The sequence below is a fragment of the Solea senegalensis genome, unplaced genomic scaffold (assembly GCF_019176455.1).
Source record: "Solea senegalensis isolate Sse05_10M unplaced genomic scaffold, IFAPA_SoseM_1 scf7180000013869, whole genome shotgun sequence".
Lineage (NCBI taxonomy): Eukaryota > Metazoa > Chordata > Actinopteri > Pleuronectiformes > Soleidae > Solea > Solea senegalensis.
The window spans coordinates 1-24,048 of record NW_025320909.1 but is presented as its reverse complement, the minus strand read 5'-3'; the positions used below and the strand labels follow the sequence as shown (position 1 = coordinate 24,048).

Here is a 24,048-nt window from a genome sequence, read left to right as displayed (position 1 = left end):
CCTTGGGCCAGCTCTGGACTGGGGTAAAGCAGATGTAAAAGACCATTATAAAGCATTTCACTGTGCACATGAACCACAGTATTTTGCCAGCGTATTCAAAGATGCATCAGCGCTTATTCACAGCTAGAGGAAATCATCTACAGGTCAGTAAATGCATTGGTTAGAATCAGTTCTATTTACATAATATGCCAGACTGATTCATCAGGGCGGCTTAACAATTAATGTTGGAAACAATATTTCAGGACGTATCCGGCCTGCTGAAATGTCTTACAACATAGCCATGTCCTGGGTTGACCTTTGACTACCTATTATATGTATATTTCTTTACTTTACTTCACAAGGTGTATTCAAAATATCAAATCACAATGTTTGTGTGATACTACAGTCTTGTTTAATTGCATTTTAATTGATTATTTCTGCTGCGCAATCATGTCCTTAATAAAAATTAATAAGCATGAAATGGATCATCAATAAAACCCCTGTGATGACAACACAGGGAAAGATTGGATAGCAGTGCTTTTTGGATTTTGTGATCGTTTTTTGCCACCTAGTGGACAATACACAGCAGTACCCGCAGAGGGTAAAACATGCAAAGGGTGTCGTATATGTTTTAAAACATTATTTAAAAATAACCTAATTTAACATGTTTTGTGGGATAAGTTGTGTAAAAATGTAAAAAAAAAAAAAAAAGTAAATTTAATATACAAGAATCAAACATCACCGTTTTTTTTCAAAACAGTAGATGGCTGGATCCGGAACTAATGCAGCATGTGGTGGTTTAACTACAGCGATTTTTACTGTAACACACCACAGCCTTGGCTTCAAAGATGGAGGCACCGGTGATAGAAACATGTCATGTTGCTTGTTGTGCTAACAGGACACCAAACGTGGTTTCATGGAGCCGTAGTGGAATTATTGCGTATGGGACGTGTAACTCAGTGGCTCTGTACGACCCTCAGGTACTAACGCCCAAATTATTAAGGCTCTCACGACATTCATCCCGTAATTATGAACAAACACGTAGTTTCTTTCGTTAATTTAATAAACACATGTTGTTGTTTTTGCTTTATTTTTAAGGAGAGAAGAGTCATTGCTGTGCTGAATGGACACACAGGCAGAGTGAATGCAGTTCAGTGGGTTCACAGAGAAGACTGTGGTGAGTCAGTGTGAAGAGAAGACAAACTGATCTGTGTCTGGACCTGTCAAACTACTGGACATGTCATGACCACACACAGTATCATCTGTCACCACAACCACTGCATTTGTGTGATCACATGTGAGATACACCATAAAGAGATAATCAAAGAAAATATTCCACAGGGACCAGTGTGTACAAAGAAATATGCAGCTGTCCCTCCAGTGCATTCAGATAAAATCAAGATTATAGGGCTGCAACAAGCGATTATTTTCATAATCGAATTAATCTGTCGATTAATCGAGTATCGTTTGGTCTGTAAAATGCCAGAAAATGTTGATCATTGTTTCCCAAACCTGAAATGATGATGTCCTGAAATGTTTTGTTATGTCCACAAACCTAAATGACTCAGTTTGAATGATTTCTTTGTTACATGGAGCAAAGAATCCAGAAAATATTCAAATTTAAGAAGCTGGAAAATCAGAAAACATGGTCTAATTCTTTCAAAACACTCAAACCGATGAATCGATTATCAAAATAGTTAATCGACGTACAAGAAAACCCTAAATTAATAATAAGTGTATGTACAAGAAATATACAAGAAAACCCTAAATTAATAATAAGAAATACTAAATTCTAAATATACATGCCGATCTTATATTAAAAACACGAGGAAAATAATAAACATTTGATTCTAAAACTAAGTTACTAGTTTCATATATATAAAAAGAGTTGCTGACTAGCCTTCCATATGGAAGATTCAAACTGCATGATGAAGTTGCTCACATCAGATGGGGTTTTTTTTGGCTTGCACTTTATGTAATATGTTGTTGTTATGATATAGCAAGTATAGCAAAGAATCACTTTAATGAAGAATGTTTACTTTTGAGAAGCTGAAACAATAGGGAAACATTCTAACACTATGAAATGGGTTTGATGATAAATTTAGTAATCAAATAATAATCAATTAATTGAAAATCATTGGAGGCCTAGTGTACAATTTGCATCAAAGAGTATGTTGGATGGTAACAGCATTATAGCCATCAGACATATGACTCAAGCACACAAAAGTACATTATTTAACTAATTTTGTCGTTTTTGTTGTCACAGCTCTTGAAAGTCATCTTGTCTCCGGAGGCTCAGACAATCAACTCATCCTTTGGGAGGTTCAGAATGAGAAGGTTAGCTGCCAGATGTTGCGTTTCTGACCCCAGTTTCCTGCTATTTCTTACTGAAACATGCTCTAAAACGTTATCTTCCATTTGCAGTTCAGTCAGTCAGTGGTGTGTAAAGGCCACACCGGTCCAATTAATGCTGTGGATGCCATCTATGTGGAGGGCTCAGAAATCCTGGTGGCCTCTTCAGCATCTGACTCCACAGTCAGACTGTGGCTCTGCAGTGGAAACAAAAAAGGTATGAGACATGTGTTTGCTATTTTAGGATGTTAGACACCTCATGCACAGTTGATAAGTTGAGAAAATATTCATTCTTCACTCTCAGTGTGACTATCTGCCTCCCAGTGGCTGCTAGTAGGAATGGCAATGTCTAGTTACAACATGATTACTTGCCCCATCTCTGCAATGCACATCTAAAACATTTTTTTAATATTTTTACACTTTATATACACCCACAGTAGTAGTTGTATTTTAATAATGGCTCAACATCTTTCATGCATAGAAGTCAAAATAATATGATGCACATGCTGTTTTGCTGTATAATTTCTCCTGGCAGTCGTGTTAAACTTGATGGCAATGCTGCATGGATTTATTATGTCGTAATGGAGTTCAATATTAGAGCTGTACCAGATTGTTTTCCAATTCTATTTTATTTTATTTATTTTTTCAAGCTGTTAACTGTAACAGCTTCCCTTTGTGTGATGTTTCTGTCTACCATATTCACCCAAAGCCACTTAGTTGAGCTTGCATATATGTATATTTTAGTTTTAATTGATTCATTATTAATGAACCAATCAATCAATTATTATTAATTATTGTGTAATCAAACTCACAGTGAATGAGAAACTTCAACCATATGTTTGTTTGTGTTCCTCAGCTGAGTGCCTCCATATCACATCATTTGACAGTGGTTTCATGATGGATGTCTCTCTGTCACTGTTGCCAGGCAGCAGAGGTAAGCCTAAGCTGTTCCTACATAGACAGCCTTTACGTTGTGTGCCACACACAGTCAAACATACACACTTTTTGTCTCATGCCTTCCATTTCAGTTCTCCCCACTGCTTCCGTGGCTGTAACTGAATGTTATACTGTCTCATGTCATTTTGCATCATGTCTGTTTATGTGTTTGATTCATCTTTCCTTTACGTATATACAGTAGCTCCTGTTTACAGGAGTCAGTAGATACAAGTGTTTTCCATCTGCTGTATGTGCTTGTAATTGTACTTGCTGTACATGAATGTGAAACATTAACTCTGTTGCTTATAGTTCCCATACTGGCCTGTGGGGGTGATGACTCTCGGGTGCATTTGTATATTCAGTCCAATGGACAGGTAAACTCAGACTCATGCAACAGAGACATATTCATGTTTTTTGTGGTAACCCCCTTATTCAAATTTTAATGTTTAAATGCAATACTTGACCTATTTAAATTGCTCCACAACAGCTCCAGAAAGCTTTGTCACTACAAGGGCATGAGGACTGGATTCGTGGAGTGGCATGGGCATCTATAGGTGAGCCCTGCAGTTATAACATCGAATCTATGATTTAATGATATGACATCATAATGTTATTGTTTCAGGAGCAGAGCCTTGTTTGAATTAGCTCTTAATATCATTCCCGGTATTTTCTCAAGCACAAATTCTACTAGGGTTGAAGTCAACACAGTTACATTTGAAGAGGAACTCCAGATGTTTCCATAAATAAGTAAAAACATTTTTGCTTGGAATGCCTTCTAGTTTTAATCTCTGCACAGTATTGTCATATTTTAATTTGTTTTAAGCTCTGTATGTGAGAAGATTATTTATGGTTAGCTGCATGTTTCTTATCTGGTGAGCTAAAGCACTAAAGCAGAATAAGGCAGTTATTGATTGCTGCATGAGACAAGTAATACATGATTGGCTGTGAACACTGTGATAGGAAGAATTACAGTCTTAAACCACTTTGAAGAGAAGCTGGAAAACAACCTTTTGTTTACAATAAGTGAAACATACGCAACCAAAAATACACTTCTTTTTTAGAGCAGTAAAACATCAAAAGGAATCCAAGACAAGTCTCTGTGCTCAGATTCATTGCTTTTTGCTGTATTGTGATGGTGCAGCAATGCACAGATTCCAGTCTCACCTAATTGTGTATTCCCCCCCTTCAAGGGCACATCATTACTGCACTGTTCTGCCTCTCTAAAAGCTATGCCATCTCCTTAAGCAACCCTCTCCACCAGTGTCACCTTCCCACTCATAGTCTATGACCTGCTCCGCTCCTGCTAAGCTTCCAGCCGGCAAAGTGACAGAGACGTCTATTTGTATGACACCTCATCATAGGAATGACAATACACACCTGCTTCTCTGATAGTGGCTAAATAAATCTTTTTGTTCTTTTATAACATGGCAGATGACAAATTGCAGGAGTGGAGGTAGAATTTATCACAGCTGTGAAATGTTGGGATTCACAGCGTTGATGTATCTTTAATTTCTTTTTTTTTCTTTTCTTTTGGATTCTGTTTTTCAAAATCATGTTTTTATTTGAATTAGTGCCCTCTAAAAATCACCCAGTCATCTTATAAACTGAGGGTGATATGAGATAACTAGTAACTTACCATATTACAATGAAAAAGACTTTGGAGAAGCACCAAAATCCTGATATTGAAATTGAAGAAAAGTAATTGTCTGAACCCTTTTAACCCTGCTTTAACAAAATAGGGTTGTGTTACAAAATACAGAATCACTAGTGCAGTGGTTCCCATTTATTTTCTGTCGTGCCCCCCCCAGAGGACAGAAATGTTTTCACGCCCACCCCGAATTGAAATACTATTGAGAACCTGATGATATTTATTTATTTATTTATTTATTTATTTATTTATTTATATGTATAAACCACTGCAAGAGGGAACATCAATCAACACGTAACGTCAGTTACGCTGTGATTTCTCACCCCCTCCTGGCGTTCAGGCAGCTGTAGGTGGAAACAACGACTGAGATAGCATATGTTTACATTTTTATATAATCGTGTTTAAGAATGACTTCATATATTATTTATATTTGTTTGTTGTGTGGCTCTAAGTGGCCAAATATATTAATGCAGTTTTAATGTTGTACCACTTTTAAATGAATGGAACATTAAACCTCATGTGCATTCTGTGGGGGACATCATAATTTCTATTTATGCCATGAAAAATAAAAGCATGTTGCATAATGACAAACATTTACCTCAGTAGAGGAAACAATGGCAATGGATTCATTCAGTATTGATCTATTTTGAGAGCTGACAGAAATGTCTTCTACTCAGTATGTTTTTCAGACAGTCTCTCTCTCTCTCACTGTGACTCATTCAGGTGGGGAGCTGTTATTAGCCAGCTGTTCACAGGATTGTCTCATCAGAGTGTGGAGGCTGTGTGCCAAGTCTGGGACAGACACCCATGCAGAGGACGATCACACCATCATCAAAATGAAAGAGGACGTTTTTGAAGTGAAGGAGAGAGGTGAGCGAGCCACACTGTCGACTATTGAAAAGTTGTTAATTAACCACATAAAGAGACAGGTTTTTCGGTGGTTTAATGACACAGTAGAAAAAGACATGAATAAAGAATCAATTATTTTGTCGTTGTGTGTCCTCCTGCTGCAGACATTTCCTCAGTGTTTGCGGTGTCTCTTGAGACAGTCCTGGCTGGTCATGAGAACTGGGTCTATGGAGTCCACTGGCAGCCTCCTTTCTACAAAGGTACCTTGATTAAAAGTGCATGGAAGGGACCATAAAATGAAGTGCATTTCTAAAACAATCTACCATTTCACAGCTCCGTTAGTAACAGCTTGGCTACACTTTGTTAATGGAGTGTTTGTCAAAAACAATCAATTATTTTCAAATCACAGACTATTCCCATTAAACATTCCAGTCACTGAGTTGTTTCTGCAGCCAGTGGAAGTATAACATTGTTTTTCTGCTTTTGTTTTATAATGGCATTACTTCCATTAAAATACAGCATGTGAAGGGGACAATTTCTTAAAGAGAAAGGAAAAATAAATGGTGTGAAAAGTTAGCAGCTTAATGAGTTCCTAAGGGAAGGACTTCTAGATGTGCTAAATTTTCTCCTTAAACTGTTGTCACTTTAAAAGCTTATTACATCAAGGTCACTTCACACCCACCCCAGCTTAATGTGTACATCACACATCATTATGTTAAGATCCCTCTGTTAGAGTATGGATGGTGAATGCAGTTATTCTGCTTGAAATTATGGTTACAAACTATAAACATTCTTAGAAGAAGAAGGAAAAATAAGAAGAACACAGCAATGCAACATTACAGATGCAGTATGTAAATATAAGGTAATTAATATCTATTGAACACTGAATATGAGAGGTCCAGGAGCAACTCATGGAACTCATATCCCTGCATATTTCTACTGCTGAAACGACAGTCAATCGAACTAACTCGTCTTATTTGAATGAAATATTGTTTAGTTTTACATTTTAATGAATGAAAATGTAGTTCCTGTATACAGTAGATTGTCTCGTTGTCTCCCTCTGAAGGTGACAAGTTGCAGCAGCCTCTCAGTCTGCTCTCTGCTTCCATGGATAAGACAATGATCCTCTGGGCTCCCGAGGAGGGATCTGGAGTCTGGGTGGAGCAGGTCAGTGTTGAATGGCATACAAAGGGGCTTTATGTAGATACTCATGGCATCAGTCACTTTCTGAAGGGAACACACAATATCCCAGTACAGCACACATCACTTTCCCACTCTGTTTCTGCTAGCTTCCATTTCACTAGCTCTTGACATGATCCAGGGCTTGAGCCCTCCTCCAGTATCCTCCCTGCTGTCAGTACCACTGTGTTGGTTTCTTCTCTGACATTGAGGTGTCAGGAATAGAAGTGATGGACAGTGATGAAGAGGTGCTGAGCCTGGTGCACCACCATGACTTTAGGCAAAGCGCGGTTGTCCTCCCCCATATTCCCTTCTATCATTTACTCACACTGAACCTCCTCTTTTACAGCCCATTTCCCAACACATCTGACAGAGGAGCGAGAGGCTGGAGGAAGACATGCCTTTGCCTCTGTGTTGCCTTTCTCCTTATTATTTTTCCTTCTACATCTGTTTTGTTCTGCTCCCCCCCTTTTTTTATCTTCTTTTGTCACATCTCCCTCTTACACTCTGCCCTCCACTCCTTTCTCATCTCTCAGCTCCCAACAGCTGCTATTGTGCCAGAATAGGGCTAAATTTAACATAAGTGTGGATGGAAGAGAAAAAAAAAAAATCATTCTCTACCCATCTGCATTGCACTTTTTTCTTAGACTGTCATATTCTCAGGTGTTTCAGAAGTACTTGTCATTTCCATGTACCTGACAGCTTATTTATAATATCAGACAGAAACTGCTGACGAAGGCACGCTCATTCACGCAAACATCCTAAAATACTGTATTTCTCAAAGATGCTCACTCTCCACACATCCTGGTGAACAGAAATGGTTCTCGCCTCGCCAGAGCAGGCACTTTGCCTGTGATCACACTCTGAGGTGATGAAAAAGATTTCACACTTGATCAGATATATTTTTGTACCTTTTGATCTCATCATTATATCCACAGTGACGAGCAAGAAAGCCCACAGAAGGGACCAGGCGTGAAAGTCTCAGCTCTCCTCTCTGACAAAAGGACGATGATTAGGACCTGAAGCTAATGCTAATGTCACATATTCTTGGCGTTGTTAAACAAGGCAGAGAGTTAGAGTTGAGTTAGTCCAGTATGGCCAGTCTTTCTTCACAGCTTTGTCCCCACTCAGAAAACCTGGAATAACCTTTTTGTTGAATGTGAAAGTGCATATTATATGAGTCTCCTCCTCATTTCTTTTCCCCCCATTCCTGTTCCTTTTGACCTGTTTTTTCTTCTCATTTTCAAGTGAGAGCCAAACCCTTTGAACTGTCAGGTTCTCTGTCTACAAAGGCAGCTTAACCTGTGAAGCTCTGTCTTGCACACAACACGCTAACATGCGCATACATACGTGCAACAACATAATGTCAGTGAACAAACTCTATTTGCATTTTGTCCATATCCTTAGACTGAATCAAAGCCCTTTGGTTCCTTTTTGAGTGTTTTCTGAAAACACAAACAGACTTCACGAAGGCTTCTCTCTGGAACGTTGGAAGTTTTTGGCAGAGCAAATTGCGCGGCACTAAATGACCAGCCATGTGTGTCTTAATTAGCTGATTTTTACAAAGAAGTGCTCCACTTCTTCACACTGATTAGAGTAATTGGTGAGATTTAATAGAGAGTGGGGTTAGCAATGGGGTGGCCAGGGCCCACCGCTGCGTAAAGTACATTTTACTAACGAGACACACTGGTAATTAACATCTAGACTGACCACAGCAAGCCACCACAATGCCTGGAGGGACTGTCAGTTCATGTGTGTGTTTGTGTTTGAGAGATAACCTATTTCCAGACCTCGGCTTTTGTACTCTTGTCAAGTCAGAAGGAGAAAATGCAATCAATCCCCAAAAAAGTCAGAGGACTGAATTTTTAAATACAAGGGGTTTGAGTATGTAGATGACAGTCTATAAATATGAATTGCTATGGGTGTGTTGAATATTTGTTTTCCTGTTGGGCTGAAGTATTAAGTCAAGTTATGGTTGCGTCAGGAAGTGCATCCAGGATAAAAAAAATCTCTGCCAAATCAAATAAGGGGCTCACTGGAGCTGTGGCGACCCCTACAGAGGAAAAAAAACTAGTAACTCTGGTAAAACTTGATGATCAAAAAATATTCAGGTTGTTACCCTGATTGAATAAATGGCTCAAAGTAAAGTTTGATTCTGGTATTACCAATCTTTTACCTGTCTCAGTCGTGCAGAAATGTTGTCACATTTAGATGCACACAGCGATGCACCTGTCATTTGCAGGTTCTCCTGCTCTGTCTAAGCTTCTCTAGCGCTACTCGCCCATTTTGTCTCCCTCAAAGAATGATATATGCCTTTTCTACCTCACTGTCCTTGTTCTATTCCTCCCTCATACCCCCACTGGCCAGCGATAAGGCATGCTTTGCATCCATATTGTTCCTCCTGTCGTAAACAAGACAAATGACAGCTCTGTGCCTCTGTGAGTTATTGCATGATTTACGGCCGCTCTCGTATGCAGAATTTTAAAATCAATCCGCTTAATCTTGCATCTCGTTTTCTCTCAATCTCTCCATTAATGCTTGTACCTGACTGGCTTTTCTCTCTGTCTCTCCCTCTGTGTGCTTGGCTGGCTGATGGTGCCATTCAAAGTGAAGGCATGCCTTTATCACTGTCATTAGTTCTACAGTGTTCCAGCCTGCAGACGGGCATTATTTTGAAGGTCATTGATGACCTCTGCAAGACAGCTGTATGATTATGGACACCCCTTTACAGTAGATAGACAAAGCAAATGTATGTGTGTGTCTCCCCTGGGTTATTTATGTGTAGCCTTTTAACTTGTTTGTTTAACATGTAATGGACGCCCACGTGTTTGTGTCATGCGTGATTGTCTTGCAGCCTGACTCATGCCTCTGCTGCGGCTAAACGTGCTCTCGCCTTCTGCTTAAAGGAAAGATAAGAGCGTAAGCTCCACATCTTTTAAGATGTAATCGCTCAAGTAGAAATTTAGCACTTCTCATATTTCCTCGATATCATTTAAGAAACAAGCTAATTAAAGATGGAGGAGATATAATGTAGCCATATCTGGATAAAGACCACAGTGGTGCTGTAGGAGCTGTGTAGCCCTCTCTGGGGCTAATCTGCTGCAATCGATTTGAAGAGATCTCCCCTCTTGGCCCTGTTTACCTGCAGGGCCTCCAGGCCTGAAAATTTTAATTGTTTGATTTCCTCATGGTAGTGGGAGGTTGAACAGGGTCACAGAATGTGCCAGAAGTTCTCTCGAGTAAATAGTCCTCCTTTATTTTTTATAAACTCACAGAAGCTATTAGGTGAAGGTAGGAATTTTTGACACGACTCAAGCTGAAATGTGTGACTATAAATGTCTCCAAACGTGGGGGTGGAGAATTACTCTCGTGCTCTCTCCATTATATTTTGAGTATGAAGTAGATTTTTTCTTTCTTTCTTGTATAAACAAGGCACAGCTCGAGCTGTTGACAGCTCATTCATCATGAGGCTCTCTGTGGCTTAAACAACAATTCCTGTTTATTAATATTTTTTTCTATACTTTTGCTGAATTTGCACATTGATTCGATTTACTTTCCGTCATCATCCTGCGTGTTATGTTACCTATAGAATATGATATTAAGAGTATTTAATGTCCTGCATCTAAATATAATAATTTTTGTTCTATTAATATTCATTTCAGTAAAAGGGTGAATTCATTCAGTGTTTGGATTTTGACATTTTTAGATGAAAGCGTTTGTCTCATTATAGTTGGTTCTAATTCTACTTTATTAACATTGTGTGGATTTAGAAGGACCCTGTGGCTTGAATAGAGTGTAAATCTGTGTAAATGGTAAATGAAATGGACTTTCTGCCCTTTAAAAAATGCAAAGTTCAATATGGCACAAATGCAAGTTGACCAAGAGTGGACAGGATGTGAGTTTATGTCTTGTTGAAGAAAACACACTGTGACTGTGAGTTTGGCTTATGTGTTTTGTTTTGTTTTTAATTGACTTTGTCTGTCGGCATGGAGCCGTTTTTTGCTGTCTATACAACGTGATGTAGGGGTCACAGGCTCTCACCCAAATCCAATTTATATAAGTCCTGTGTTCTCAAGCTTTGCAATTCTTCATTATCGTTTGTTTCATGCGATATGCTGTGCTGCTAATGTTTTCATTTTGTATTAGACCAATGCATTTTGTTAGAAAAAAAACACAATTTATTCATCTCTAATAAGTCTCATTTTGCATAATTTCTCATCTGACTTGTCAGCTTAATTTGTGCTTCTTCTTTTTTTTCTTCATCTGCTTCTGTCCAGCCATTGCGGAGGCTGTTGATTAGTTAGTAAAGGGCTTAAAACAGATATGACACACACAATTTTTCCCATCTTGCTTCTTTTCTATAAGTCTGTAGCCTTTATATAAAACCCAGGAGACAGAGCAGATGGGTTATATATCGTGTGTTACATAGCAGGATGACAGGTGCTACTTTCATCTCTCAGAAATAGCTGCATTTAAAAAAAAAAAACCCTCTTTTACTCTGTTGCCTTTTCTTTACGTGTGGCAGTCGATGCACATTTATGTGATTTTGGGTTGCTTTCATCTTTCTCTGCAAAAAGCCAGTAACTGCTTCACAAAGAAAACATTATTCACCTCCCTGTCAGATATAGTCTGTGTTGAAAAAGCACATGAGTTAAACATTTTGACCTCACAACCTTTTTTCTTTCATTCACACCAGGTGCGTGTAGGGGAGGTTGGTGGCAACACTCTGGGTTTCTACGGCTGCCAGATGAGTCCGGATGGTTCCATGATTCTGGCTCATGCTTTTCATGGTGCTCTACATCTCTGGTCAAAGGACCAAGAGAAAGAGGTGAGAATAGTGGCCTAAGATGTGCTCTCCAGTTTCATAAGATGCCAGTGTTTAAATAGTTGATTTGGTCAAAATATATGTAATGTATGAGTTTACCCAAAAGCTGTTGATTGACAAGAGTGCTTGAACTTAGAATCAGTCTAACTAAGCAATCAGACTATGAATCGCAATAGCCGGGTATGTTAGTCTGACTAAGACTAGCTCGATTTTAGCTGGACTAACGTGTTTACGTGACAAGAAAACCAAATTATTGTCTTAGTCTTACTAAAATTGGACTTTTAACATTCATGTAAACATGAGTCTCCTGTCCACCATGTCACTCAATTTGAATAGTAACCACATGTCTTTGTTGGTTGTTCCTGTGAGAGTTAAGGTTTGAAGTTATGTGCAAATTCAGATTTAACGGTGACAGTAAAAACCTGAACATGTTGATAGCTAATTGAGTTTGACTTTGCAACCGTGCTCCAAATGTAATTTGTTGTGGCCATGGAGGGAGGTCTTTATGCTAATCCTGTGGTTGAATGTTGTAAACTGACCATTACAATGCTCTGTGTCCAGGGAGATTGGAGGCCTGGGGTTGTTATATCAGGTCATTTCAGTGCAGTGCAAGACCTCAGCTGGGACCCTGAGGGTGAATTCATCATCAGTGTGGGCTCAGACCAGACAACCAGACTCTTCACTCCATGGAGGAAACAAGATGTCAAATTGGTAAAGAAGCATTTGAATCTAACTTATGACATGTGGACGTTGAAGAGAGCCTGCAAACGCAAAAATAAAGCATTGGTGAAATGTTTTGTGCACATAGATCAAAATGTCCAGATCTTTTGAAAAACAAATATATTTTGGAAGGCCTGTCCATTATCTCATTATATGACCTTCAAGCAGTGGTTACTTTGTACGCTCCTGTCTTTGAGAACTGGCCAGACCACCTTCAGCACCACTACAGGATATTGCTGGGATTATTGGTAACATCAAATTTAAGTGCTCTGTAACTTCACATTTATCCAGGTGAGATTGTTCGGGGCAGAGAAAAATATTCAGTTTGTATATAAACATAATTAAGTTTTCCGTCTCAGTTGCATTATTCAAGAGGTTACTTTGGAATCACTGCCACCTCATGGCAGTGCCAAAATAACTCCAGCCTCTGGAGTGGAACCCTTCATCTTCCCTTGTGAGCACACTTGGCATCTTAATCTTAAAATCTTTTATTTATTTCATATTTGGCTTGTTTTCAAGTGCCTGGATTTAAGGCCACAACATTAGAAGATCTATTGAAATGCTGGCACTTCCTCCAGTAACTAAGCACAGCTGCTTAGGATCTTCATAAAATCTTTCTTTGTGTTTATAACCATGCAGGCAACCTGGCACGAAATCTCACGGCCTCAGATCCATGGATATGACATGCAGTGTCTTGCCATGGTTGGAAGGTTTCAATATGTCTCTGGAGCAGATGAGAAGGTCCTCAGAGTGTTTCAAGCGCCTCGTAATTTTGTGGAGAACTTTGCTAATATCTCCGGGATGTCGAGAGAGAAGTTGCTGACCTCCAGCGTGAGTGCCACTAAAAATGCAACTACAATACAGCAATTTTTTTTCCACGACCTTTACTGCAACAACTTTGTCTCTGTTCCATGTTCAAATTTGACAAAAGGTCCCTAAGGTTTCTTTTTTACTTCCTGTTGTTCAACTGTAAAATTTGTGGACTGCATGCTGTTTGCTTTAACCCTGCTTGATTATTGTGTGTGTTGTGTTACTTTTTTCTTCATGCCAGGACTCTGCCAACCTTCCAGAAGGAGCCAGCACACCTGCTTTAGGTCTGTCCAACAAGGCTGTATTTCAAGGTAAAATGATTTTGGCCGGAGCCATCTTTTGTTCAATAATCAATTTTTGGCAACTGTTTCAGTATTTTCACTCTTTCTATGTAATGCATCAATAGAATATACTGATTTTTTTTTTTTAATTTATAGGTGACCTTGTTCCAAAAACCAATAAAAAGGAGGAGCAGTTCAGCAGTGTATCTGATCAATACCAGGAGTCTTACTTCCACCCACTTAACATGACCGGTACTGTAAACTTGCATTAAATACACTGTCAATTATTTCTCTGAAGTAACAGGTTCTCAGAGCCATCCAAGTAAACTCATATTCAATCGAAATCCCTACAGGAAAATAAATTTGGATACAAAATAAGAGATTCATATTCCTTTTGCTCTGCTGCCGCAGCACACATGTAAGAGTTGTTGTGGGTGATGCAAATGAAGAGGAGTTGATGGAAGCAGTGATGTGAGAAAAGGCAATAAAAATTAGCAAAAAAGTGCACGTTCTTATTTCAAAGTGACTCCCAACATAACAAAATATTTGACATGAAGTGTCTGTAATAAGATGTTTGGAAAAGGATTGTGCACTGAATCAGAGAAGAATACAAGAAACATAGGAAAACTTAATCAGAGTAAATGGGCAGATGGGAAATGGATGAAAGTCAGATGAGGACAATATAACAGTGCGCTTTAAAAACCCCTGGTTGAGAGGCTGTGAAGGGCTGTCATCAGCAAGATTGAAGCCACTCCTTAATCTGCATTGCTAATTAGAAAACAGGCTTTTGTGATTGCAAAGTTTAAGTGTCGATGACCCCAGGCTCTGTCGAGAGCAATCGAGTGTGGAGACTGTTGTTAACAAAGCATTTTTACTCAGGCACTGACACAAATGAGTAATTATGAAAACTGGGAAGCCGATGACCAATAAGCCAACAAACATGAGAGTAGTTTTCAATTACATGCAAAGCAAAGGTAGTGCAGGCCCGCGCAGTAATTGTGTTGTGTGGGAAACACTGGTACTGGATAAATTTGATCCCTCTTAAAGCCAGGGGCTGTGAAGAAAAAGAGATAAAGCAGCAGTTGTTTCAGAATAGCCAGGTTTTTTTGGAGAAAGCAGCAGAGCTGAGAATTCATGAAGGCCAAATGCTAAATGAAGCTGCACGTGAATGTGAGAGAACATTGTCCTCAGGCGAATAATCTTGTTTTCAGTCTACCATGTAGCTTTTATCTCATTCAGTCCCCATTTATGGAACAAATCCCCTTTTTCCTTTAACTTGCAAACATTATGTCACCAAAAATGCTGGGGAATAAAGAGGGACATTATAATATCCACTTAGGTACAATCTTCATTAAGTAAATTGGAAATAGTTTGTATTTTAAATTTGAAATATCTCTGTGTTCTTTGAAAGTGACAGTTATGTGAGGATTTTGAGGTTAATGTGTATGTGTGTGCGTGCAGAGCCCCCACCAGAGGATCATCTTCTCCAGAACACCCTCTGGCCCGAGGTTCAGAAACTGTGAGCACTTTATTATTCCTCTCCTAACATCACATCAAAGCTTCTTGTGAAAACAATATTCAGTGTCCTGTGAAAATTGAAAATCATACTCACTCCAACAACCTGCTCCTTTTCATAAACTTCCTTCCATACAGACACCAGAGTTTCTCTGTTGCTGTTATTGAAGAAAGATTTCACATTATTAATTGTGTTTATTTAGTTTATTTTGCCAAAGGGTTTATTGGTCCTAAAAATGATTAACGGAACTCAGCTTCCTGTTATCCCATGAGGCTTTTTCCTCGGCTGAATATATAGCCTCCATTTGTGGCCAATGTTAAATCCATTTACCAGTCTGCGCAACATAAACATGACGTATGACATTGTTGTTTGTTCGATGTGTGAGCATTGTGTGTAGAAAAGCCCCACCCCGAATCATTTAGTGCATAATAGAAACATTAAAATGAGTAATTGCCTGAATTATTTCAAATAATTCTAAAATTGATGCAGTGTTTGAAAGCTTCCTGGTTGGGATACTTTTCTCTCTCCGGAGTTGCAACGTGACGTTTCTCTTTGTTGACATCTTAAAGTAGTCAGGTAACAGAAACACTAAAAAGCATACAGTAATTGCGCTGTGAGTGATTAGTCATGGCACCAATATTGTTAATCTCTTACAACAGGAGAAGCACCGGCAGATCAACATTTTCATTTCACACAGTGCTTATTTAACTGTCAGCACACACTGATAGCTTGCGCCTGGAAGCTCGCTGTGGTGACACTTTGGAATAAGAGGACACTTAATTTACTGTCGGACGTTGTCGTCCACTTCTCACCTGCACATAACATCATGTATGTCCTGCCTCATGTGTGGTGCACAGGTTTATGATTCATCCCCGTACGATTTGCATCGTCTTGTCTCCTCCAGGTACGGCCATGGCTTTGAGATGTTCTCTCTCGCGTCTGACAGCGCCAGGACAGTGGTGGCGTCCGCGTGCAAGGTCAGTGTGATAAGACTGAGGCCAGAGACCACGTCGTAGTTCAGGCTACATGACACCACAGAGCAAAGGTGTTAGATCAGAGAAGATAAAGCATCGTGACATACACGCACACTGTAACACACTGTGACACCTACTGCTCGTTCTGGAGAGTGATCCCTCCCCTGTGGCCTCTCCTGAGGTCTCCCACTTTTTCCCCTTGTACAAGACTTTTTCCTCACTCGATGGGTCTATCCTTAGGGTGTTACAGACTGTAAAGCCCTTCGAGGCAAATTGTGTTTGTAATGTTGCACTCTATAAATAAAATTGACTTGACGTGTCACTCAGATATTGATAGGACCTGCGTCGTCCTCACTTAAGTTGTGCAGACAGACACACAGTGGTTTTACATGGCGTTAGAAAACATCTAATTATTCTGTTAGTTTGACAAAAAAAATTGACTTTTAAAATACACATAATCACATTAGTCATACTAAAAGGAGAAAAGTTAGTCCTACACATCCAGATAATGCAATGAGAAGTTTAATTATTACCATTGTATGTTCACATTTAATTGGACCCAATCTGGCCTTGGTGCTCCACAGTTCCTGCCCCCAGGCTTTGACCTGCTCTCAGCTCAAATACTTGAATATTTTAAAGTTCATGGATGCTAACTAGCAGCCAGCTAGCGTTGTTTTGATCTGTTACATAATAGGTAAACCAGAAACCGCCTAATACTAATGAGCTGAAACCAGGGCATATCACCACCTAACATAGCAGAGGCGGATGCACTTCATTTAATAAATCAATTCTCGGCTAGTGTTTGTATTCTGGGACTTTTAACAGTGCAGTTGCTTGTCTTGATGTGCATGGAATGAAACAAACATTCACACTGTCTCGCCTACTTTCTACTTCACCCACCGTCCCATGCTACATTTCTTCCCTTTTCTTGTCTTCTTGTTCTTCTTCCCTTTCACTGGTTTTGCTTTATTCTTGTCTTATCTCACAGTCGTGTTCCCTTTTATTCCCTACAACAGCTGTGCTCATCCCTCAACCGACCTTGATGTCTGGGGTTTGTTTTTTTTCCCAACACACTGCTAGCAAGCAAACCTGATATAGAAAATTTCACAGAAGTTAAAAGAAATCACTTTGCAGGCAGAGATGGAGAAGACGGAGGCTGTATGTAAAACAAAATATTTAAATAAGCTGTGTCATGGTCTTTCCAGGCATCTAAAGCAGAGCATGCGGCAGTGTTGCTGTGGAGTACGACTACGTGGCGCCAGCTACAGACACTGCCCTGTCACACCCTCACCGTCACCCAGATGGCCTTCTCACCCAACGCGCAACTCTTGTTAGCCGTTTCCCGTGATCGCACCTGGTCTTTGTGGAAAAGGAATGTGCCCACACCTGAAAGTCCAGGTGAGAAAAGAAGGGGAAAGGACCAGATCCTAATCTAATCCCTCCATAATGAAATATATGAGTTGACTGGTCAGGATTTTCTTTTTTAAGGCACTCTGGCTCTGGATGAGAAAATAGCCTTTCATGGTGCTTTGTAAATAAATTATTTTTAATTAAAAACACGTGTGAGAGATTATAATTAAACCTTATTGGCAGATAGTAACAGCTATCCTAATTCAAATTAATTAAAATAAGGTTAACGCGCTGAAGCAGATTTGTTCCAAATGAAATCAAGCTGGACTGATTGGGAGGATTCCCCTAATTAATGCGGTGAAGAGCCAAACAAATGATGCAGTGACTGAAACTAGTCCAAACAGGAGCTAATAAGAAAGAGTTTATTATTTTTATTTCATCATTCCCTGCATGTTTATGTGAACTGAACATAATGTGAATTTTAAGGTATTAAACCTAACTGTGCTTTCAAATGAGGACAGGAGTTTGCAGATGGCTGATGATAATAATGCAGAATACAACACATGCCTACCTGTATATTTCATTTAAGGTCATTTATTGCCAGAGTGTGTTGCTTTGGATTGTAATAACTCATCCATTCTGTGCTTGTTTGTATATCATGTCAGGATGAAGAAAAAAAACAGAACTATATTTCTAGAGTTGTGCAACCTTGTTTGAAGAAATACAAGCACAATCTCCTGTGTATTGGCTTGTTGTGGCCGTTGGTTTGATTTGAGGCTCATAAGTATTGATCTTCAGGCCTTCCTTGGAGCTATCAGTATCATTCATTTAGTCTGTTAGCTTGGTCTTTGCTCCCTCTCAGACTTAACTCAGTGTTGGTGACATAAATGGTTAGAGATTTGTTTCTGGAAGGTCACCACTGTCAGTATCCACATGGTCTGACAAATTAGGGGAGTGAGTATTAAATCTGTAGACCCGGACCCTAATTACTCTTGTGGAACTAACATCAGCGTGCACAGGGCAGCTCCTTGTACTTCAGTGTACTCTTTGCATTTGATATGAGCTGGTGTTATAATCTTTTTTCTTTTCTTTTTTTTTATATGCATCTCTGTTGTCCCTTCCTATTTCAGTGTCATTTCTGACCCCTGTCATATAGTATAAATGTATCAGGTTGTCAGAATTGGACTTGTGTCAGCTCTTAGGTCGGCTGCATTTTTACGAGCACGTGTCTTGTTCCTTAGTCATCACATAAAAACAGATCAGCTCTTCTTCAAGTCAGTGTGCTGAGACAAAAAAAGTCGAATCAGTGTTTTTTTTTGGTCTCCATTCACCTCCTTCAGGGCCTTGTGTGCCTGAAGAGAATGTTTATATGAGAGAGTCTCTGCACCTTGACTCAGACAAATAACCTGATCCTGAATCCAAGGTGAGCAGAACATGATGTCTAAGCTCAGAGGATTACATCCCACCTGCTCCTGGTAACACATCTCTTGGCTCTACTCAGGTCAGTCTTAATGGGCACTGACAGAGGCCAAGCAGTGCTGCTCTCTGCTGTTTGTCTGCATGGTGAGCTTCACAGACGTAGGCTGCCGTGTGTGTGTGTGTGTGTGTGGGGGGGGCGTGAATCTCCTCTGGTGGCTGCTGAGTCATTCAAGGTGATCGTGAAGAACACCTTTTTTCTGGTGATTTGTTAAAGCTCTAGTATGCAAAATTGAATATACTAGTATATTTGTATTAGTGTGTCATTGATTTTAAAATAAAACTTGTGTGTGGTTTTTAGTCTTACAATAAGCCTTTTGTATGTAATTTAGGCAAGGGCCTTGTTTTATGGCTGCCACAGTCATTTTACAAAGACGTGTTTTATTTTTTTGCTTTTCTTCTCCTTTTACCTTCAAATAAGTCCTCATAGCTCGCATGAGCACGGCATCCCTCACAATCTGGTCACATGACATAAGTGGCATATTTCTCAAAAGTGTTTCACTTTTTAATATGTACTACACAAAGACAAACGGCGTCCTATGTGGTACATGAAGGCCAACTAGTTCCCCTGACACACAATCCTCCGATTGTCACAATTTACCATCTCACCACTAGTTCACTCCAAAAAAAAATCAGCTTTTATCATATCTGGATTCCAGATGTACTGTGGTCCAGTAGAACACAGCCCTCATCCCTAACTGGACAATCTGGTCCTTAAGCTGGCTTGACAGAAAAGGACAAACACGGTCTCAGAATCCAGACTGAGGGAGGTTAAATGAAGTCAGATCCGATCAAGCAAAGTGATCCTGTGTATCCTCAACTCTTCTCTGTCTCCTCCCTGTGTTGTCTCAGTCCATCCTCCTCCATCCATCTTTGTCTTGCGGGTCGAGCCCCCCAGACATCTCCATTAAGGAGACACTGTTACCTCTCACCTCTCCCCATTTTCTTTCTTCTTCTCTCTCATGTGCTGCTCTTATATCTTCTTTGTGTATTTTTGCAGAGGCAGAATGACATGGCACTATGAATTTTGTCGTGACACTGGTTTTATGTGGACACGTGTGTCTGTCTACTGTGGGTATTACTCATTGTCATCAGTTTACATAGTCGCAGTACATACAGCTATAAACTAATTCATTCATTTATTCATTCTACTGCTTTATCGTCCACTTGAGGGCAGCTGGAGTTAATCCCAGCTGACATTGGCGAAAGGCGGAGTCACACTCTGGACAGGACACCAGGCCATCACAGGGCCAACGCACAGACGTACAATTATTCACCCTCACATTCACACCTACAACCTGCATGTTTTTGGACTGTGGGAGGAAACCGGAGAACCTGCAGAAAACCCAACACACACACAGGGAGAACATTTTAACTCCACATCTCTGGGAAATTAGTGAAAGTGAAAATAGTTCCCTCTGAAGACATGGATTGATGTCTATGTGTGCCAGTGTAGAACAGCACTGCTGTGGGGACATGTAGACAGACGGCTGCCAGCAGCATACGAACAACCTCTCTAGGGAAAAACTATCTGGGGTCTGAAATGACTTAGGTTGGGGAAATAAACAGCAGCAGGTCATAAACCAAAACTGACTGAAATGGAGGTCTGGAATGAGGTTCTCTGTCTTGTTGGGTTTGTTTATTTGTTGCTTGGTAGGGAGAGCCTTTGGCGCCTCAGAGCACTGAGGCAGCGCTGCAGAGCTGCTGACGTCGCGCTGCAATCATCATGGCAGTGTTTTGACTGTCGGCTCATCTCATGGTGAATTTGAAGCGTGAATACATGATGTGAAATATGCATAGACACCGAGCTTGTGTAAGACTTTTGTGTGATCCGTGGTTTTGTTCGTGTGTGTCGTTTTCTATGCAGAGCCGCAGTTCTCGCTGCACACACACACGGGGAAGGACACAGCCGTACACGGCCGAATCATCTGGTCATGTGACTGGAGCCCTGACAGCAAGTACTTCGTGACATCCAGTCGAGACAAGAAGGTCAGTTTCAGAAGTTTGAATGTTGGGCTTTGAAGGTGAAACTGATAGTAAACTGATCATTGTTTTTCACTGGTGTGTACAGGTAATTGTGTGGGGCCCGTGTAAATTAGAAAACACTGGGGAACCTGTGCTTCCTCCTGAGATTAAACCATGTTCCTCCATCTTGGATGTCGGTGATTCTGCTACAGCTGTAGCTGTCTGCCCTGTACTCTGCTATGATAACAGGTGAACACACACATTCACTCATTGAAGCCCAATTTTTATGTATTTTTAAATAAACAAATAAACAATAACCTTCTTACCCTCTATTTTTAACTTTTCATTTAAAAGTAACAAGGACAGAGACATATCTAAGCTTTGAGACAAAATTAATAATATTATTGTATGAGGAAATTAAATAAAGAATAACTAAATGGGAATACACAGAACATGCTACTTTAAAAAATACTTCTCTATGTTGTGCCACCCATCAGTCAGTTTACTAAAATGTCGTTTAATTAGGGTTAAAGTCTCAAAAGTCTCAGTTTTTAGGTTACTGCTACATGGTTTGTGCAGTAGGAAGAAAAGCTCTGGTTTGATATATAGGTCTACTGTAATATATGAGTAAGCGTGTGTGCATGTGTGTTGTATTCACAGCTACCTGCTCGCTGTTGGCCTGGAGTGTGGTAGAATCCTGCTGTACAGGTGGAGCCCAAGCCAGGAGACTCTTGGAGGACACGACTGGAGCAGCTGTGCACAGACAGACATCTTGTATCCTTCCAACATGTGGACACACAAACAAACTTAACCTTAGTGAGGACATGTCATTGATTATGTCATTTACCCCCACCTTAATCATCACAACTAAGTGCCTAACCTTAACCCTTACCTTAACCCTAACCTTAAAACCAGGTCTTAACCCTGAAAATACACTTTAAAGTTGTGGAGCCCAGGCACCCACAAAGATATAAATACACACATAGTACACACACAAACACACACAAAGTTCATCTGAAGTTCATCTGCTGCAACACTGAAAAGCCTCCAATGGCAGCACATATAAATGACAGCATTTTGGCTTTAGTGAGTGCTGGATCTGAAAAGTCTGTGAGGCTTTTCTTTCTCACTGGGCAGCAGTTGAATGGAAGGTATTTGTGCTTTGTTGTGATTTCTGTCCAGCATGACTGTGTTAGTCGTCATGTGTAGAGCTCAGCAAGTGAACTAAAGACAAGTTTCTTGCCATAATTTTTTGCTATATTATTCCCACCCATGTGTGATATGTAATAATTGTATTGACAAAATCTTGTGATATAATATGGATAGTGCCAGGCTGCATATAGTTTTTAAATTATCTGATGTATAATCTTTATACCATTGCCATACACCTTTACTCACATTTGCCCACACTAGAGGATTTTTAAATCTGACTTCATTTAACAAAAAAAAAACACAGACACAACTAACTTTGTAACTGATTTTCATTGTTCATTTTATTGGAAGAGATTCCAGGGATTTGGAATCTGACGGAAACTCACATGATTTAACGTGACTTCAGAATATAAACAGAGATGACGGCAGCATTGTCAGTTAATAGCTGTTGTGTGCGCAAAGTTTTGTGCTGAGAAACACAAAATGGCATAGAAGACGGAAAAAACTTCAATTGTACATGTTTCTAAACAAAAGTTTGCAACATCTGTTTCCCAATCAACCCGCTCTCATTATTTATTGCGGAGTGCTGCTCACTCCCCCAAACACCGTTCAATCACGATTTAAAATCAGGAAGACTCTGATGCGTCCAATGACATTAAAATCACATCTGTTAATCCCTCACACTACAGGAGAATTTGGCAAGATAATCAGTCTAAAATCAGAAGACACCTGCGATTGTTTGGAAGGGCCAGACCAGGAACAAAATCTGGCCAATTCTCCTCTAGTGTGGGACAGACTTTAGCGTAGAGCAGAGTCTCCTCTGTCAGGGCGAGTGAAGCACAGCAGAAGCAAGTGCTAAAGAATTATGACCGGTAATGAATCTCTTGAAACGTCTCGCTCCAGTGTTGCTCAGTACTCATACCTGCACTCGCACAAACCCACCGAGTGGAAATAACGTCTGTAGGAATTATTCATTTTATACTAAACAGAGCCCAGTCTTTAGTTTAATAATATAAATAAACACTGGTGTATACTGTATATAAAGTATATTGCTATTCAGCCAAACTATATTGAGATATGATTGGGGGTTTTTTTGTCCGGCTGTTTTCCTTTATCACATCCTTTCACAGACAAAGCCACACTTTGACAGTCAAGAGGCTCTGCTGGAGGCCCAGGCCCGGCCGAGCAGGTCGAGAGACCAACAGGAAAGACGGACAAACTGATGAAGAGAGCGATTTCAAGGAAGAGAGCTCCTGGGTCCAACTTGCCAGTGCCAGCGCTGACCACTCTGTCAAAATCTTCAGCATCAACACTCGAGCTCTTTAGCACCACCAACAGTGACACTATTATGTCACTCACATGCATGAGAGTCACTTGAATTGAGGGCCACAGGCCTGACTGGGCCACCGTGGCTACAGCTGCTCACTGGCAAACTGTTCACTTCCTGTGACAGGCAGTTAAGTCATCATGGGTTAGTCTCAGGACAAAGCCATGGCAAACATGCCCCAGTCTGTCTGCACACAGCTGAACATATGATGATAGCAAGAAAACCTATTATGATTGGACATTCTACAGACCGCATATTTAAACCCAGGTAAAATCAAGCAAATCAAGCTCATCTTAATAATAATGATGTTTTCTTTCCAATCTCTTGTACAGCTTTTCTATTGTTAACAGTTATTAAAATGTTTTCGATACTGTCTTTTGTCTCTGAATTACTTTCTAGTGAAACCTTTGAAATCGTGTAAGATAATGGTGTAACAACACAATAAAGTACATGGAAAGTGGGGAGCCTTCCATGTATTGGCTTACTATACTATGACTTTTTTTGGCAGATTTTGGACGACATACTATACTATGACTTTTTTGACCGATTTTGGACGGCATACTATACTATGACTTTTTTGACCGATTTTGGACGACATACTGTAGTATGACTTTTTTGACTGATTTAGGACGACATACTTTAGTATGACATTTTTGACTGATTTTGGACGACATTATAGTATGACTTTTTGACTGATTTTGGATGACAT

General features: G+C 39.9%; 1 protein-coding gene across 1 annotated transcript; it reads left to right on the top strand.

The window, feature by feature from the left end:
• Nucleotides 1-788: 788 nt before the first annotated feature.
• Nucleotides 789-23,714, top strand: elp2 (elongator acetyltransferase complex subunit 2). Its single transcript, XM_044015797.1, has 22 exons — nt 789-959; nt 1,078-1,156; nt 2,246-2,316; nt 2,404-2,548; nt 3,188-3,265; nt 3,577-3,641; nt 3,755-3,821; nt 5,639-5,785; nt 5,929-6,024; nt 6,831-6,931; nt 11,640-11,771; nt 12,330-12,479; nt 13,128-13,319; nt 13,540-13,609; nt 13,736-13,831; nt 15,041-15,098; nt 16,000-16,072; nt 17,275-17,467; nt 20,763-20,884; nt 20,967-21,109; nt 21,521-21,634; nt 23,143-23,714. Exons 1-22 carry the CDS (start codon nt 828-830, stop codon nt 23,336-23,338), a joined length of 2,520 nt encoding a protein of 839 aa, XP_043871732.1. The 5' UTR covers nt 789-827; the 3' UTR covers nt 23,339-23,714.
• Nucleotides 23,715-24,048: the final 334 nt, after the last annotated feature.